The 15291-nt window shown below is 42.6% G+C and overlaps 3 protein-coding genes across 19 annotated transcripts in view; 1 reads left to right on the top strand and 2 right to left on the bottom strand.

Moving 5' to 3' along the window:
- The window catches only part of tenm2a (teneurin transmembrane protein 2a), a 215081-nt gene that overhangs the window by 97010 nt on the left and 102780 nt on the right, over window positions 1-15291 (top strand). For 2 of the 16 annotated variants that reach the window (XM_052057410.1, XM_052057416.1), the window contains exon 1: window positions 7025-7724. The exons of 13 other annotated variants lie outside the window; for them this stretch is intronic. In XM_052057410.1, coding sequence (XP_051913370.1) covers window positions 7673-7724 — 52 coding nt within the window. In that variant the 5' untranslated portion in view covers window positions 7025-7672. Of the gene's footprint in view, window positions 1-3323; window positions 3630-7024; window positions 7725-15291 lie in introns of those variants that run through there. One more of the 16 variants, XM_052057412.1, reaches the window with a different exon arrangement.
- The window catches only part of cnot7 (CCR4-NOT transcription complex, subunit 7), a 256938-nt gene that overhangs the window by 96669 nt on the left and 144978 nt on the right, over window positions 1-15291 (bottom strand). The window lies entirely within an intron of this gene.
- eif4ebp3l (eukaryotic translation initiation factor 4E binding protein 3, like) overlaps window positions 7690-15291 on the bottom strand; it is a 132266-nt gene continuing 124664 nt past the window's right edge. The window contains exon 4 of the mRNA XM_052058487.1: window positions 7690-7700. The gene's annotated coding sequence lies outside the window, so the exon portion shown is untranslated. The remainder of the gene's footprint in view (window positions 7701-15291) is intronic.

The raw sequence follows: 15291 nt of genomic DNA on the forward strand, positions 1-15291 counted from the left end.
GCTGACGGTGTCCCCAGTAGGAAACAGTAAAGAGGAACCATTGTACTTGTGTCGGATTTCGTGAAAAAGCTCGATCTTGCCGGTAAAGCTCTGTGTACAGTGTGTAATGAACAAATATTAATTATGACAGGGAATGTGTTTCCTTTTTTTCTTTTCATATTGAGCGGCATATTTGAAGTTACATATTGGTGCTCACCAGGAATGCATCAGCAAAATTGCACAAATTTTCACTTGAAAGAATAGTGAACACTCTGGGGATTTTTCTTCTGTTCAAGTTTCAGATAGTGTGTAAATTGAATACACTTCATCTTCAGCATGTTTAGTGCCACTTTTGTAAGTGGCCACACCACGCCCGTCCAGGCCACGCCCCTTTCCGCTTTTTTTCATCACTAGCCATTGTCATCCCTGACTCAGACATCTCAGATATTGTCATTTTTAAAGGATATGGTAGCTAAGGGAAAATGTGTGTATGAAAAAGAAAGTGTTCATCTTTTAAGTTGTGGAGAGATAAACTTAGATATTCTGACCCGTAGAATGTGAATTGACTTCAACTTCTTTGTTTTTCTTTCTTTTTTTTTCACATGGGCTGTGTCTTGGAAATGGCCACTCACTGAGGGTTGACCTTTTTTGATAAAGCATTTGAATGCGGCACCTTTTTCCACATCATGAACCATTAGCATTCTGAAGCCGCCTGAAGCTTGCTTTGACAAAGACAAACGCTCTCTAAAAGCGAAAGACATTTGAAAGCCTCCATGCTCCTCCTGTCTCAGGCTCAGTCAATATCAATGCATTCTTGTTTTGGCACAAGAACAACATCTTTTAAAGTTTGAAAGGCATCAATTGGCAAGTGGGCTCAGGAGAGTTCTGACAAGGAACATGAACATAATGGTCCAACCTTTGGCATGAAGCTGCTTAGCTTTCTTGTGTTAGATATATATGATTTCTATGACTTCTTCTTATACAGAAGAAAATGAAATCGCTGAAAGTTTTAATCACAGATGGTGAAATGAAAGAAAAAGGCAATAAGGGCCCTGAAGATAATATCAAGTGGTTTTAACACATTTTTGACTCAAATGAACTTTTTTTTTCCCTTTCAGGGACAAAGAAAATAGCTTTTTTGGTTGCTGGAAAATGGGGCCACACTTGATGCAGTGGCCATAATTCAAGATAATAGAAATGCTCCAGTCACTGTTTGAAATACGGTAGCTGAAGAGAGAATGTTCATTTGGAAAATGCGATCATTGTCTTTGATCCAGTTGTTGGCCTGAACCAGATCCACTTTAGCCGCATGCATAAAATGAATCAATTAATTTCTGCCTAACCCCTGATGTGATTTGGCATTTTATTCCTCTGTTTTACTTGTGAATGTTACTCAACGGCTACCGGTACTCTAGTTTATACCAGAGATATCGTTGGAGGCTGTACCATAAAACTCAAGCAAAATTTGGACATGCTTCCACATGTAGAGAGAATACTTACTTTCTAGTTACATGATCAAAAACTATTATTTTATTGTAGCTTTACCTTAGCAGTTAGATGTCTGCTTAATAAATGAAATAAATAGCAGAACATTCACTTCTTTGCTGGGCAAATAAGTGCCATGACGGCTCTCCACGCTTCACACTACGAGGCACTGACTGTTCTCGTACTCTTTTGTGACTTTGCTAAATCCCTTCTTTTGGCATTTGTGTGTGTGTGTGTGTGTGTGTGTGTGTGTGTGTGTGTGTGTGTGTGTGTGTGTGTGTGTGTGTGTGTGTGTGTGTGTGTGTGTGTGTGTGTGTGTGTGTGTGAATGCTGTTCAAGTCAAGCAGTCAAATGGCTGCAACAAGGATAAGCCCATTTCTTTCTTTTGGGGACATGGACTCTTGTGTTGTGGTGCACGGAAAATAAGCAAAAATGCCCAAATTTTGAGCCGTCCCAATAATTATCGGAAGCACTCAACCTCCTGTACTCCACAAAATCCAGCTTCAATCCCCCCTTTTTTGCTTTTTAAATGAGGAATTACACACACCCTCCACTGCTCCTTCTGCGCAGCCATCCATGCATTTAGCTCAGAGAGCCCAAAGATGTCAATGATATCAGCCTGGCACAGAATTAGGCCCTCAATCAGCTGCTTGGAACATCCAGCGACATCAATATTTAACATTATTTTATTAATACCTTTTCTATCACCACTGTATTTTTGAGAACCCAACTCTTTGTCTCTTATAGGCTGCTATTAAGTGTGCAAGTCTTGCTTTTCCATTGTAGTAAAATTAAACAGCATGAAAATGCTACAATGTCACTTTTGGGAAGGAAAACATCTGGTCAATGGTCACAATTTGCTTACAGAGCTGATCAAGCCTATACCTGTTGTGTGCCTCGGCCTAAGTATTTGAGTTTCTGTGTGTGTTTGTGCCAGTGTGTGTGTGTGTGTGTGTGTGTGTTTGTGTGCGTGAATGTGTGCATATTCACCAAACCATGCTGGCCCCCAGCCCTCAATGTGCCTCCCCAAGTCCCGTCTCTGAAGAGCGATGACCATTAAGCAGCTGTTCACTTCTGAAGCTGCACACGCACGAAAACATGAGGGGAAAGGAAGAATGCAAATGAGTCTCGATATGAGCAAACGTTCTCCATAGGGACACACTGTTTGCGTCAGAGACATTGAGAAGTGAATATTTGTAACGGTACACAAACTGCACATCATGTTTGTGCACACGCTGGCATTTGCAATGTTTCAGTGCTATTATTTAGAGGTTTTCTGTACCTGTGTTTGTGCATGTTTGTATGTGTGCCTAAATCTGTGCGTGGTCAAAACAATGGCATCGGTCTGAGTCTTCTTTACCCCCCCCCCCCAAAAAAAAGAGAGATGCCCCTTTTGTATTGCTGTCCATGGCACTGTACTCCGTGAAAGTCAGAGTAGGACAGAAAGTGATTACCAGGTTAGAGGCCATTGTTTTGATTATTTTTTTTTCCTCCTTCCTATTTTTAAATCAATCAATCCCTCAGTTGATAAATTGTTATCGTAAGAGTTCTCTCAATATCATCATTCATGAACATCTACAATTGTGCGAGAATTTCAAATTGCTAGCACTTGTAGCACTTTAAAAATTCACCTGTGTTGAGATGATGAAGTAGACTGAATACGTTTAGTGTCGGTTTACTGGTACTATAATGAATCTATGGTGAAATGTATGAAACAATTGAGGGTTTTTTTTTTCTTTCCCATGCCCTAGTTTGTTTTTTCCTTAACTTGTGCTTTAGATGAAGCCAACATCAGTTATGCTGATGAAAGTATTGAGAGATTTGTATTTGTGCATGCATTTTTAATGCATGCACAAGGGGCTTGTGGGTTTACATCTCGCGCTCCCCTGCCTAATAAGAGCTTAACCTTATTAATCACATGAGTGTGTTGAGGGGTGGCCCTGGTGACACTCTCATATGCTTGCGTAGACACCAATGGGCGCATATGCAGGCAGAGGCACGTCAGTCTGTTATTAGTTAATAGCTCATTAGCACAACTTGATTAATTACTCTGGCTGCGTGGGCTGTGGGAATCATGAGGATGGGGGAGGATGAAGTATGCCGAAGGAAAAGGACTTCCGAGACAACCACGCTTTCTTGAGGGAGAAGAGTTGTCAAGGGTGCAGGTGGCTTCTTCTGCAATGTTTTCCCCACTATTGATCGTGCATTTTAAAACGTGCTGTAAGGGTCTTGCAAGGGTGTGTGTGTGTGTGTGTTTGTGTGTGTGTGTTTGCCAACACATCGGTGGGAGGAGGAATTTTGCTTTGCTGTGTTTATTCCTGTGTCTCACGGGGATCCGCTGTAAAGGTTAACTAGTCTTTTCTTAAGCTTTCAGCCTGATGACAAATGACCATGTTCAACCCAAGGGGGCACCTTTACAGCACACCTTCCCTCTCTATCTATTCCACTCTCACTCCCTCCCTCTCTCCCTCCTTCCTTTTCTTCTCCTCCGTATTTCAGTTCAGGAGGCAGGTGAAGGGGAGGAGCACGTAGAGATGGGGGGTGTTGGAAAAGGCAACCGCGAGAGAAGGAGGAGAAAAAGTATCACAGAGGAAATTATTTTTGCAGGGTGGATAGTGGCGACTGGAGAACATTATCCAAAAGTCGTAAACGAAACACCAAACACAGTGGAATTGCCAAGGTTGAACACGATAGTTTATCTTTGCTGTTTGACTTGAATTAAAATAGATAATCTTGCAATGACAAAAAACCTGAAATTGAATTAACCACTTTCAGAATCAAAGTGTCATCGGCATCCATCCAGCCATCCGTTCAAAAACAAAAAAATGTTCAGAGAAGTCTGTGAGTAAACCAAATGTGATAAAGGTTCTTTAAATGATGACCAAATGGCAACCCTGATATCTGGAAAAGGACATCTCTTAAAACCGCAGCATTTTTTCTAGAGAAAAGGAACCCCTGCAGTGAGAACCAAATTGCATGCCGATTTTCTTGAAAGGCTGTAATAGAAGGTCACAGAAAGCAAGCTACACTTACGCGTTTTGACTCCACATGGCAGGAGCGAGATTATCATGCCTCACTGGTGCTCACCGCTCTAAAACAGTGATGGGAGGGGGTGAGCTGGATCAAACTTTTTTTTTTTAAGCAAAAATGGGCAGTAAAATAATAATAATAATCTTAATGTGTGTGTGTGTGTATATATATATATATATATATATATATATATATATATATATATATATATATATATATATATATATATATATATATATATATATGGGCGGCCCGGTAGTCGAGTGGTTAGCACGTCGGCTTCACAGTGCAGAGGTACCGGGTTCGATTCCAGCTCCGGCCTCCCTCTGTGGAGTTTGCATGTTCTCCCCGGGTCTGCGTGGGTTTTCTCCGGGTGCTCCGGTTTCCTCCCACATTCCAAAAACATGCGTGGCAGGCTGATTGAACAATCTAAATTGTTCCTAGGTGTGAGTGTGAGTGTGAATGGTTGTTCGTTTCTGTGTGCCCTGCGATTGGCTGGCAACCGATTCAGGGTGTCCCCCGCCTACTGCCCGAAGACAGCTGGGCTAGGCTCCAGCACCCCCCGCAACCCTAGTGAGGATCAAGCGGCTCGGAAGATGAATGAATGAATATATATATATACACACACACATATATACACGGTTTCAGAGCAGCACCCCTGTAATATAATTGTGTTAAAACAATCAACTTTGGACAACATAAGACGAGGGAACGATAACAATCGCTGATACACCTTAGCGTTTTATTTTTCAATGTCATACAACTGTTAAAAACAATAAGTTGACCAGTCATTGTGGCAAGTGGGAGGAGGAGCCTGAATTGTACAGGTAGACAAAATATTTTAGGGGTACGTGCAGACATAACAATGCAGGTTGGCAATGATGAATAACCTGATGAAGAACATCTCTCACTCTTTGATGCCATGCATGCTGCGCATGCGGATGCACATGTGCCGAGCGGGGGCTGTTGAGAGGTGAATGTGCCCATGTGCTCATGATAGAGTATTACAAGGTGTTGTCAAGAAAGCAATTTGTTTCTGTCTCGAATGAGTTTTTCATCATGACAAATTGATGTAAACCTCATCTAAAAATCTGCCGCCTCCCACTGAGCCTACCTGGGCGCCACTCTCAGTTTTATTGGGATGAAGTCATAGCCGCAATCGCCCACCACTCCCCCCCTACCCCCGCCCCTATCCCCTCCACCTTGCCCCGCCTCTGCTGTAAATCTAGTCTCAACACCTGTGTACTCAATTGTGTATACCAAGGGAGCAGAACTGTATGTGTTCATGGCAGGCTTGATCCCCACATATTTATGTGTGAACATGCACGTACGTGCTGACACATACAAACCACCTATGTGCACGCCGGGGTGCCGCAGATGATGATATCTGGCAATGTCACATGAAGAGGTCGCAAATGAGGCTAATAATGGCCTTCTGCAGCCATGGCACAGAGCTTGGCATTTTTCAATGGCTCTTCCACTCCACACGCACATGCTCTTTTGTCCAATGGTTTCTTCAGATGTCGGCCTGCTGTTAGAAGAGGGTTGACTATTGCTCTCTCTGCTTTCAATCACTGTCCATTTAAAGGTCTGTGTCATTCATCTTTTGCTGTTTATGGTTCATCATCCACATCAGTGCCAGAAGCACGGAATAGTTGACATGTTTTTTAGAGGGTTGTCTGAATGCATAATTCCTGGCTAAGAGTTGAATTTCTCAATAGTCTCTGTTATGTTATGTTACAAGTGTGGGTTTCTTTTTTTGTTTGATTTTTTTTTCCCCCCACAAAGCGTCCAATTATTATGATGAATTCAAAGTTACATCAGCCAACTGGTTGAAACAGGACAGGATGGCTGCCCTCTGCTGGATATTAGGGGGACTTCAAGTCACTTGAAAGCATGATGGCAAGTGTTGCTGCTCATCTTCATCGTATGGAATTGTCTTTCAATAGATCAATGTTTTGTGATCCAGCTTATTCATCATGTATCTGATCATCTTCTAAAAGTCATGTGTTGTATGAAATTGGTAGCTTGCTGATTTGTGCACCCTTTACTGCAGCGTTTACGTTGTTTCTCGAGATTGTACTGAGTGATATTTTCTATTCAAATTCATGTTGGGTCATTTTGAGACTGGATTGTAAATCCCATGAGAGATCTGACATAACATTGGCTAATATCTGCGGTGCCCTCTGTCCTTATTGCCATTTGATTATTTTTTTTTCCTTGTGATCCATCCTCTCCTACAGTCTTCAATCACTTGCTCTTCTCAATGTATTGTTATTTCTTATCCTAAATGATGTCAACATTTTGCTGCTTCCCCAGCAAACATTCTGTTGGTCCCTAGCATTCTGACATTTCCATTGTCACCTGCTCGCCCTTCTCTCAAGGCTACACTCCTTTGTTTTTGTCTCCCGTCCCTTCCTCCATCCCTTCGGCTCACTCATTAGCTCTCACAGTCGCTCTTTCTCCCTCTGCATCTCACTAGATTTCAGAGAGAGAGAGAGAGAGAGAGAGAGAGAGAGTGGGGGGTGAGGGGAGCGGGGAGCGTGTGCTCGACGAGTCTGCTCTCAGTCTCAGCCGCGACCAGATGGAGGATGGAGCTGCAGCCACATCTTTCCTTCCCTTCTGCTCTGCCTGCCACAGGCTGAAAGTCTCTCCCTTTTCTGTTCCGAGTGTCTCCTCATCCATCTAGTCCTCCGCGCCCGCCTTGACCTTGCTGTCTGTTGGATTGAGCTTAAAAAGGAGAAGAAGTGAGAGTGGGACAAAAATACGTGCAGTCTCCTGGCAAAGGGGGTAGAAGCACCAAGCTCCGTGGTGATCTTTTTTGCCTGAAGCATGTTGATGTGCAGCGTTCGTCTCCGCAGTGCAACAGCTCCACGTGTTTTTTAGTGTCTTGTCCCACACTGCTTGAGTGTGCTTCTGTAGAAGCTCCTTTTCCCTCCGCCTGTCTCGCGCAGCACTCTGGCACTCAGCGAGTGGACTCAGCTTCTCAAAGCTTGTCTCAAAACAAACAGAAAGGAGAGAAAATAGAAGAACTGCGAGGGGGCAGACAGTGCAAGAAAACGGGTTGCAACAAACATTGAGAAACAAGACAAGGGCTCTCTGACGAGAGCGGAGTGGAGGAGAGGAGAGGACGTAAGGGTATAGAGGGTTAATCACAAAGCGATAGAAGTGCAGAGCGATGCATCACTCGGGCAACACAGGAAGAACAAAGACCCTCTCTCATGAGACAGGTAAGACCCCCAGACACTTGACAGCAGTCCCATACTATTGTGCTGTAATGGGAATTTGACATATAACTGCGGTGTCTCCCGACAATATCGTCAGGAACAATAGAGCCTTGATTTCATCTCACCAATGTGCTGCTGGGGATACCTCACATTGTCGACTCTGTTTTTGATTTTTTTCTTTTTTAAATTTGCCTTGTGCATTGCCATTTGAGTGTGTGGAGTGAGTACATGTGCAAGTGCGCGCAGACAAACTTGGCTTCGATGTGCCCTTTAAAGTTCTGATTGACATCTGAGTGTTCAATAGACTGCAAGTGCATGTGCATGTGTGTGCGGTTTGGCCATTCGTTTGAAGTTGCCGCTGTGCTGTGTGTGTGTGTACTGTGCCCTCCAGCCTTGTAGTGATCACCTTTTGAGTTAATTGTAAGTATAGTGAGTGGCAGGTAGCTCAAGTACGGGGCTCTGATTACCCTCTTTCTCTTGATTTAATTAATAAATGTGTTGGCACTTCAGTGTAATGTCGACAAGGTTACTTTTAGTTATTTGGCGTTTCAATTCAAGACTGATCAAACATTATGACATCGACTAAAGCTGGCTCTTTTTGAATGTATTTTTATTCTTTAGTGTGCTTTGGCATTGATGTCCCCCCCTCCTCCCCCGATAATGTGTTTCAGACAGTCGGATCAATTGTGTTGTGAGTGGGCGACGATAGCTTGCACTTGCCAATCAAATAAGACTTTCAGGCTCTCAACAGCATGACACACACTCTCTCAGCAGCTGTGGCACTCGTGCCTATCTGACAAACATCATTAATAAAAGCCATGCACACACATTTTCACAGTTCCACAGGTTGATAAATATCAGTTTCTGATTGCTGCCATGATTGACATGGTAGGCTGAAGAGTTCCTGCGGTATCCATGGTGACTAATTGGGAGGGTTCTGACTTGGTTCTCAATGGAGACAGGTCACAGATTAGTAGTTGACTTTGCTATTGGCTTTCAAGTTACCCCCATCCACACTTGTTACCTCAAATGTCACATGTATGAAATAAATTTAATTCGACTCATGCTCCCAATTTACTTGTTGTGTAAATGAAGACAGATGGATCAACCACCTCCATTTGTGACACTAAACAAAACAGACATGAATAAATGCCGATGCTGAATGAGAACGTGTCCAAGGGCGTTCTGAGAGAGAAATAGGTGTGATTGAGCCCATCTGTGCACCAGAAACAGCGGGAAAAAAAAAGAGTGACACAGACAGAGTGTCATCTGTGGTCACCTGCACTTCCTCCTCGAGGTGGAGCCCCCATTTTTTGCACAGTACGAAGGCGTGCATGCCGCCTAGGTGTGTGTCTCTGTGTGTGTTCTCACAAAGATGAGAAAGGTCTCATGCAGTTTTGGGTATGGGAAAAATAGTCTTTGCATGGAATTTTACAGAACTTTAATTTGGCTTTTACTTCAGCATCGGATCATTTTAAGCTGTATAAAGGTAGTTTCACCATTTTATTCATAAAATGATGCATTTTGACACAGTATAGCACGAGCACGTATACCAAAAAATAGAACAGATTCAGCAAGATAAATTAATAATAGCAATTGAGGAAAAAAGAGGAAAGTCCTTCAATTGTCCAGCCTGCCCTTTCCTCTCTCTGTCAGGCACCAGCTCCACCTAATGGCCACCTATGGTGCTGAGAGTGCACACATTCTCGACATCCCTCACTCTTCCCACTCTTCCACTGTCTCAGACACTTGTTTGAACATACTGATGCATTTTATTCAATGATATACTTATGCAGTTTGTGTGTGCGCATATATATATATATATATGTATATATATATATATATATATATATATATATATATATATATATATATATATATATATATATATATATATATATATATATATATATATAAAATAATATATATATAGATAGATAGATATATATCTATATCTATATCTATCTATCTATCTATCTATCTATGTATATCTATATATATATATATATATATATATTGTGTGTGCAATCTGACGAGATATATACAGCCTATCTCTGTATATATATATATATATATACAGAGAGAGAGACAGAGATAGGCTGGCAAACATGTCAGGGTATAGCCCATCTTTCGCCCAAACCAGCTCACCCAAAACACTAATGAGGATGAGCAGTGTAGAAATATAGAAATAAATAGAAATATGGGGAAGCGGGATATGCAAAGGGTAAGGGAAGTGGAGGAAGCACAATGCATGAGAGAGGAAGAATAGCAAATCATTTGAAATGTGCGTGTCACGGCTAAAAAATTAGCATGTGTGGGACCAGATGGTGAAAAAAAAAATCTCTGATATAAAACTAGTGGGTCATACGCGCACACACACATGCACAGTGTGAGAATTTTGTCGTGAGTCATTAAAAGGCAATGCTGACTCGAAAGTGAACAGTGACAGTCATCTACAAAGGCCGCTCTCTTGTACTCTCTGGCTTTGCCTCTTTTTACTCCGTCCATCTGTCTCTGTCTGCTTCACTCACTGTCTGTCGGCGCTTGCACCGTCTTCGGCCTGTTTACTGACTCTGCTTTCCTCTCCACCCACTGCTCTCCATCCTCTTTTTTAACGCCTTCTTTTTTTTCCCATTTTAATTTCTCTATTGCGCTCTGCATGAGGAAAATTTGCTTCTCCATGCTTTCCGGTTTATCCGGCGTGTGAGGTTGATTCGTCCTCAATCACCTAAAAGCATTTGCTCCATCCACCGCTGGAGATAGATTATGTATTTCACTCCTTTTCCTCGCGTTGGCTTTTTTTCTTCCCTTCATCACACATTTTGTCCTCCCTCCTCAAGGTCAACTGGTAGATTGCTTTCAGCCCCCCTGTGTCCTTCCGAGACGCAGCACACTTTATTGTGTTCAGGACCATCAGCACCTGTACCGTTGTCCATTATACATGCGGCCTGGCAGTTATATTTGCCTTTCTGTGTTTGTGAGAGCACGGTTGAAATCTTGATCATCATTTTTGCATGTCCAATCTGTCCAGTCTCTCGCCGGGTGCTCAAGTGAGAGGTTTTACATCATTCTGATGGTAATGCAGTCAGCCAACAAGACTATCTTGTTTGTAGCAGCATCATGAGAAACTTGTAAGAATGGGAATTGTTGAAGTTTTCCGTCAGATCCTGAAAATTCATCTACTCAAAATTCATCTCCTCATAACTGTAGTGAGGAATTTGCCATTACTGTGTGTGTGTGTGTGTGTGTTGGGGGGGGTATTCGGTGGTTATAGGGTTTTTATTTTTTTTTGCATGGACGTGTGTTGGTTTTAATTTTCACAGTGGTGATTTGGGTGAGGCGATTGGCAGGCTGACTGCTTTTCTCAGTGTGTCTGTGTATGTATGTGGGGTTGCGGAATGGGGGGGGGGGGGCTATGGGGGGGTCCAGCGAGGTGGCCGATTTCATGCTTCACCACGGTGGCTGTTCATCCATGTGTGCCATCTGCATGTGGCGCTGCCATGTGTGTCACCTACCCCTTAACACATCCCACTCCTCCTGTGCCTCAAAGCACCCCTCCATCCTCGGCTGACACCATCTAATCATGTTCTGCACTCTCTACGTGTGAACGTTGATCTTCAAAAATTCACACTCTTCTAAGCGCTGCCGAAAAAGAAAAGAAAAAAAAAAACACTAAACGTTTGAACAGTACGTTTCTCAATGAATTCACACACAAAGGCGGCTCACTCATCGTTAGATTCTTTTGCTTTGGATCAGCAATATTTGGCAGTTTTCTCCAAGATTATCGAATGCAACATCACACACAATGTAAGATGCATCCTTGATGCCGTGGCATCGCCCGAAAACTAAACATCTAATCAAATTGGTTTTTATGCTGCGCATAGCTTCTCAGGAGCATTTTTGCTTGGCATCATGGGATTTTTAGGACGGCTACTTTTTTAGGATGACTACATTTCTTTTTTTTTTTTTCTTCAAGTGCAGCTTTTATACAAGTTGTAGTTAGAAATGTCATATGACTTCCTTTATGCAATTATTTAAACTGGAATTTGTTCTGAGGAGTTTCCATTCTTTTCTGTTCGATATACACGCACGCACAACATGGACTTCCAGTCTCCGCATTGCTTTTTGTAGTTGTACATTTGTGATACTGCGGAGCGCTTGTGCGCTGCAACCACACAATGCAAGTGCTTGTATGGCTCCGATGCTGTACAGTAATCCAAAACCACCCGCGATAAACGAAAATCCGCGAAATAGCGACCGATTAACTTTTTTCCGCAAACAGGCCGCGAGAAGCTGCAAAAGTCAGCAAAACAACAGCGAGTCACATAGAGCAACATATACAGTACTGTACTCCATGTATGTGATTTTAAAATATTTTTTTTATAAATATGTTTGAAAAAATCTGCCATGCACTGAAGCCGCGATAAACGAACTGCGAAATAGCGAGGGTTCACTGTATTCACATTTTCCCACTGCTCAAAAGTTTTGGTTATTTTGTTATTATCCGTGACCAAGACACTTACTTACTGTCCTCTGCTCTTACCACAGCAATCGATGCAATCCGTACAGGAAGACAGTGCTGATGGGTGGACCTCCGTAAAGCCAATCTGATCTTAGACGCACTTCCGGATTTATGGAACAAATTGGATTTGACTACACTGTGAGCAAATCTTGGTTCCATTCAAGGATTCTCACTCCGTGAAGGCAGAGCGGGATGTTCTGGGTTTTAGTGTATTAAGTTTAGGGTTGTAGGGTGTAACCTTGACAATCCTGTGAGAAAATGATCGCGAAATAAAAATACAATTGAGGTCAACTGAATTGAATTAAGCAGCATTAATAGCCAATGAATGTGGATTTGAAAAAAAAAAAACATGTTTGTAGCATAAATTATGAATTGCAGTTTTAGATGGATAGACAGACAAACAGACAGACACCCATTCATCATCCATTCTTCCTTTAATTTATCTGTAAGATGGAAAGCGTCCAATCTTCAATCACTGCAACACTAACATGCAGCGCGATCCCATTTGTTAGCCATGCAACACGAACTCCGCAAGTGATCGATCTATGCTACGGCTAACTGTGTGACGGATGAAAGTGTCTCAGTTTCAGTCATGCCCAAGTGAAAAATTGATCCCAGACTTTGAGTTGGAAAGGAGGTTTTTTTTTTTGGGTCTAAGAAGTGCCATTGTTCATCTATGTAGACTTATTATACCCCCTGGGTTTTGAGATGACAGCAGTGAGTCATTGACTCATCCCACGGTTGTTTGTAAACTTGAAACCCAACTAACCGTTGCATGTTCCATTCTTCTTGTGAACAAATTTTCCGCTGCCACCGTTGCCACGCTGCTGCTGCCGCTTAACACTTTCTTCACTCTTCTATTCAGCTTTAATATCCTTCTCCCCTAAGCATTGACTCCATGATGCTTCCTTAACTGCCTTATTCACCCCTTTCGTTCTCTGTGCTATCTACCCTCCTTCCTCCTCTCACAAACGTTCTCTTCGGGGTCTTTGTGATTCCAATAAAAACATGTAAAAAGGAGGAGAGCCTTCCTGTCTCCAGCCTGGACTGAGTCACCCCATGCCGCCAGGTCGTGTTTCCCTCACTGACTGTCACTACCTCGTTCATGTGAGACCAATTCTAAGGGACAGGCTGAGGACAGCAGCTCCGACACTAGAGCGTTGCATCACGGCAGCGCGACATGGCCCCTCAATCCGCTCAGGTACCTTGCAGCTTTTAAGTCAAAAATAGATAATGCAGAGGATATTTTCAAGAGCATAGCGTAGGAAGATCTTGCAAATTGATGTTGGAAATATGTGCGCACGTATGAAAACACAAACTCGCCGTGAGGTCAAACTGAACAAAGAAACACGATGAACCAAAAGAGGCTGTGAAATGAGTTCGATGATCAAATTAAACACGTCTCACATGATATTTATGTGACAGTGTGGCTGTTGGACTCGTATTCCCTTCTCCTTGTTGAGCTCTCGCATTGACATTGTGATTCTCCGCCTTTGTTCCACTAATGCATCTTTGATGGACGTCTGAAAGCGTACGTGTTCATGTGCACAAGTTTGCTTTCAGCCTGATGCAGCAGCGATGGCATTGGCCATATGTCAGCTCAGGTGGGCTTCCATTTTTGTTGAGAAGGCTCGCCGGGGATTGCTATTGATCAATATACGCCTTCTATTTGCAGGCTAGTCAGGAACACAGTCTCTCTCACACACACACACACACACAATCATATGAACTGATAATAAAAACACTCACTATTTGTTAAGGGCAGAGGCTACGTGCAGCAAGACTGGTGAAAATTTGGGAGTAACAAGGTCTTTCCGAATGCTTGTCTCAATATATATTTCCAACATTCATCTAAAATAAATTCAAATGGCCAACAGATGATACGTATTTTTATCATCAGCATGAATGCCTTTTGATCTTTAGTTTGGCACTTCCCGCACCTCAAGTTGAGCTTCTCACCATTAAAAGCTGATTGATTGTTAACTTCCACCACTGCCAAGGGCAATTTGTGACGTTTCCCTGCATCATCCAAAGAAGTTGATCACCCTTCTTTCCTTGGCGGTCGGCCCAAAAAGAGGCCTCACCAGCTTGTCAAACCTCTACTGGGACCTTCCATCGTGCCCGCTGTTTGCTGTCAAGTTGCTCGGAAGTCAATGCTAGCTACCCCTCCGCTAAGATTACATTTTATTTCCAAAAGCCATCAGAGGAGAACTTAACAATGCATGGAATGTTATCATAACCTCCCCATCGCAACTGTGAGGCACATAAGCACACACAATTATGTGAATGTTTACGTGTACGTGTGTGTGTTTTGCCAACATGATGAGAGGATTAGGTATGTAATTCAGGATTATCCAGCAGGTAGACCTCTCACTTTTTTCATGCAGAGGAGGAACTGGAGGGGTAGAAGGGTGGAATTCAGATGATAGGACGATTGAGACGAACGCGAACGGAAAACGATCTGAACATGGCTTGCCAATGCAAAACAAAACCGACTTCTTCAAGGTTTGTACTTGAAATTGTGGATTTTTTTTCTATGACGTAAAAATTGTGGAATGTGGGAAGCAGGTGAAATACATGGGTAAAAATTATGCAAGCAGGGGGAAAACATTCCAAACAGGGAAGAAGTCGGAGAGAAGGAATGAAAATATAGTCGAGGCTCATAGTTTGGTCCTGTGTGCTGCAACACTTTTGTGATATGCTAAGGGAAACAAATCCTCCTTGCACCCTTTTGTATTTGTTTGTTTGCGCGAGAAAAGTATTTGCTCTCTCACATCCCTAATTGCACACATGGCTGTTCACGTCTAGCGACACATACCTAAACGTAATGAGAGTTGAGTCAATGCCATTTCACTGTTCAAAGTGTTTTGTATTTATATTTATTTAATTTGGAGCAGCACAACGCTTCAAGGCCTCCACTTCCTTTTTTTTTTCTTTTCACCAAATGTTGCGTTGAGCAAACATCAGTGGGCAAAAGAGTCTGTAATTCTGTATAAAAGCTCTGATATGAGGTGACAGCACATGCACATACCCGGCAGCAATAAGGGG

The sequence above is a fragment of the Hippocampus zosterae genome, chromosome 1, assembly GCF_025434085.1.
Source record: "Hippocampus zosterae strain Florida chromosome 1, ASM2543408v3, whole genome shotgun sequence".
Lineage (NCBI taxonomy): Eukaryota > Metazoa > Chordata > Actinopteri > Syngnathiformes > Syngnathidae > Hippocampus > Hippocampus zosterae.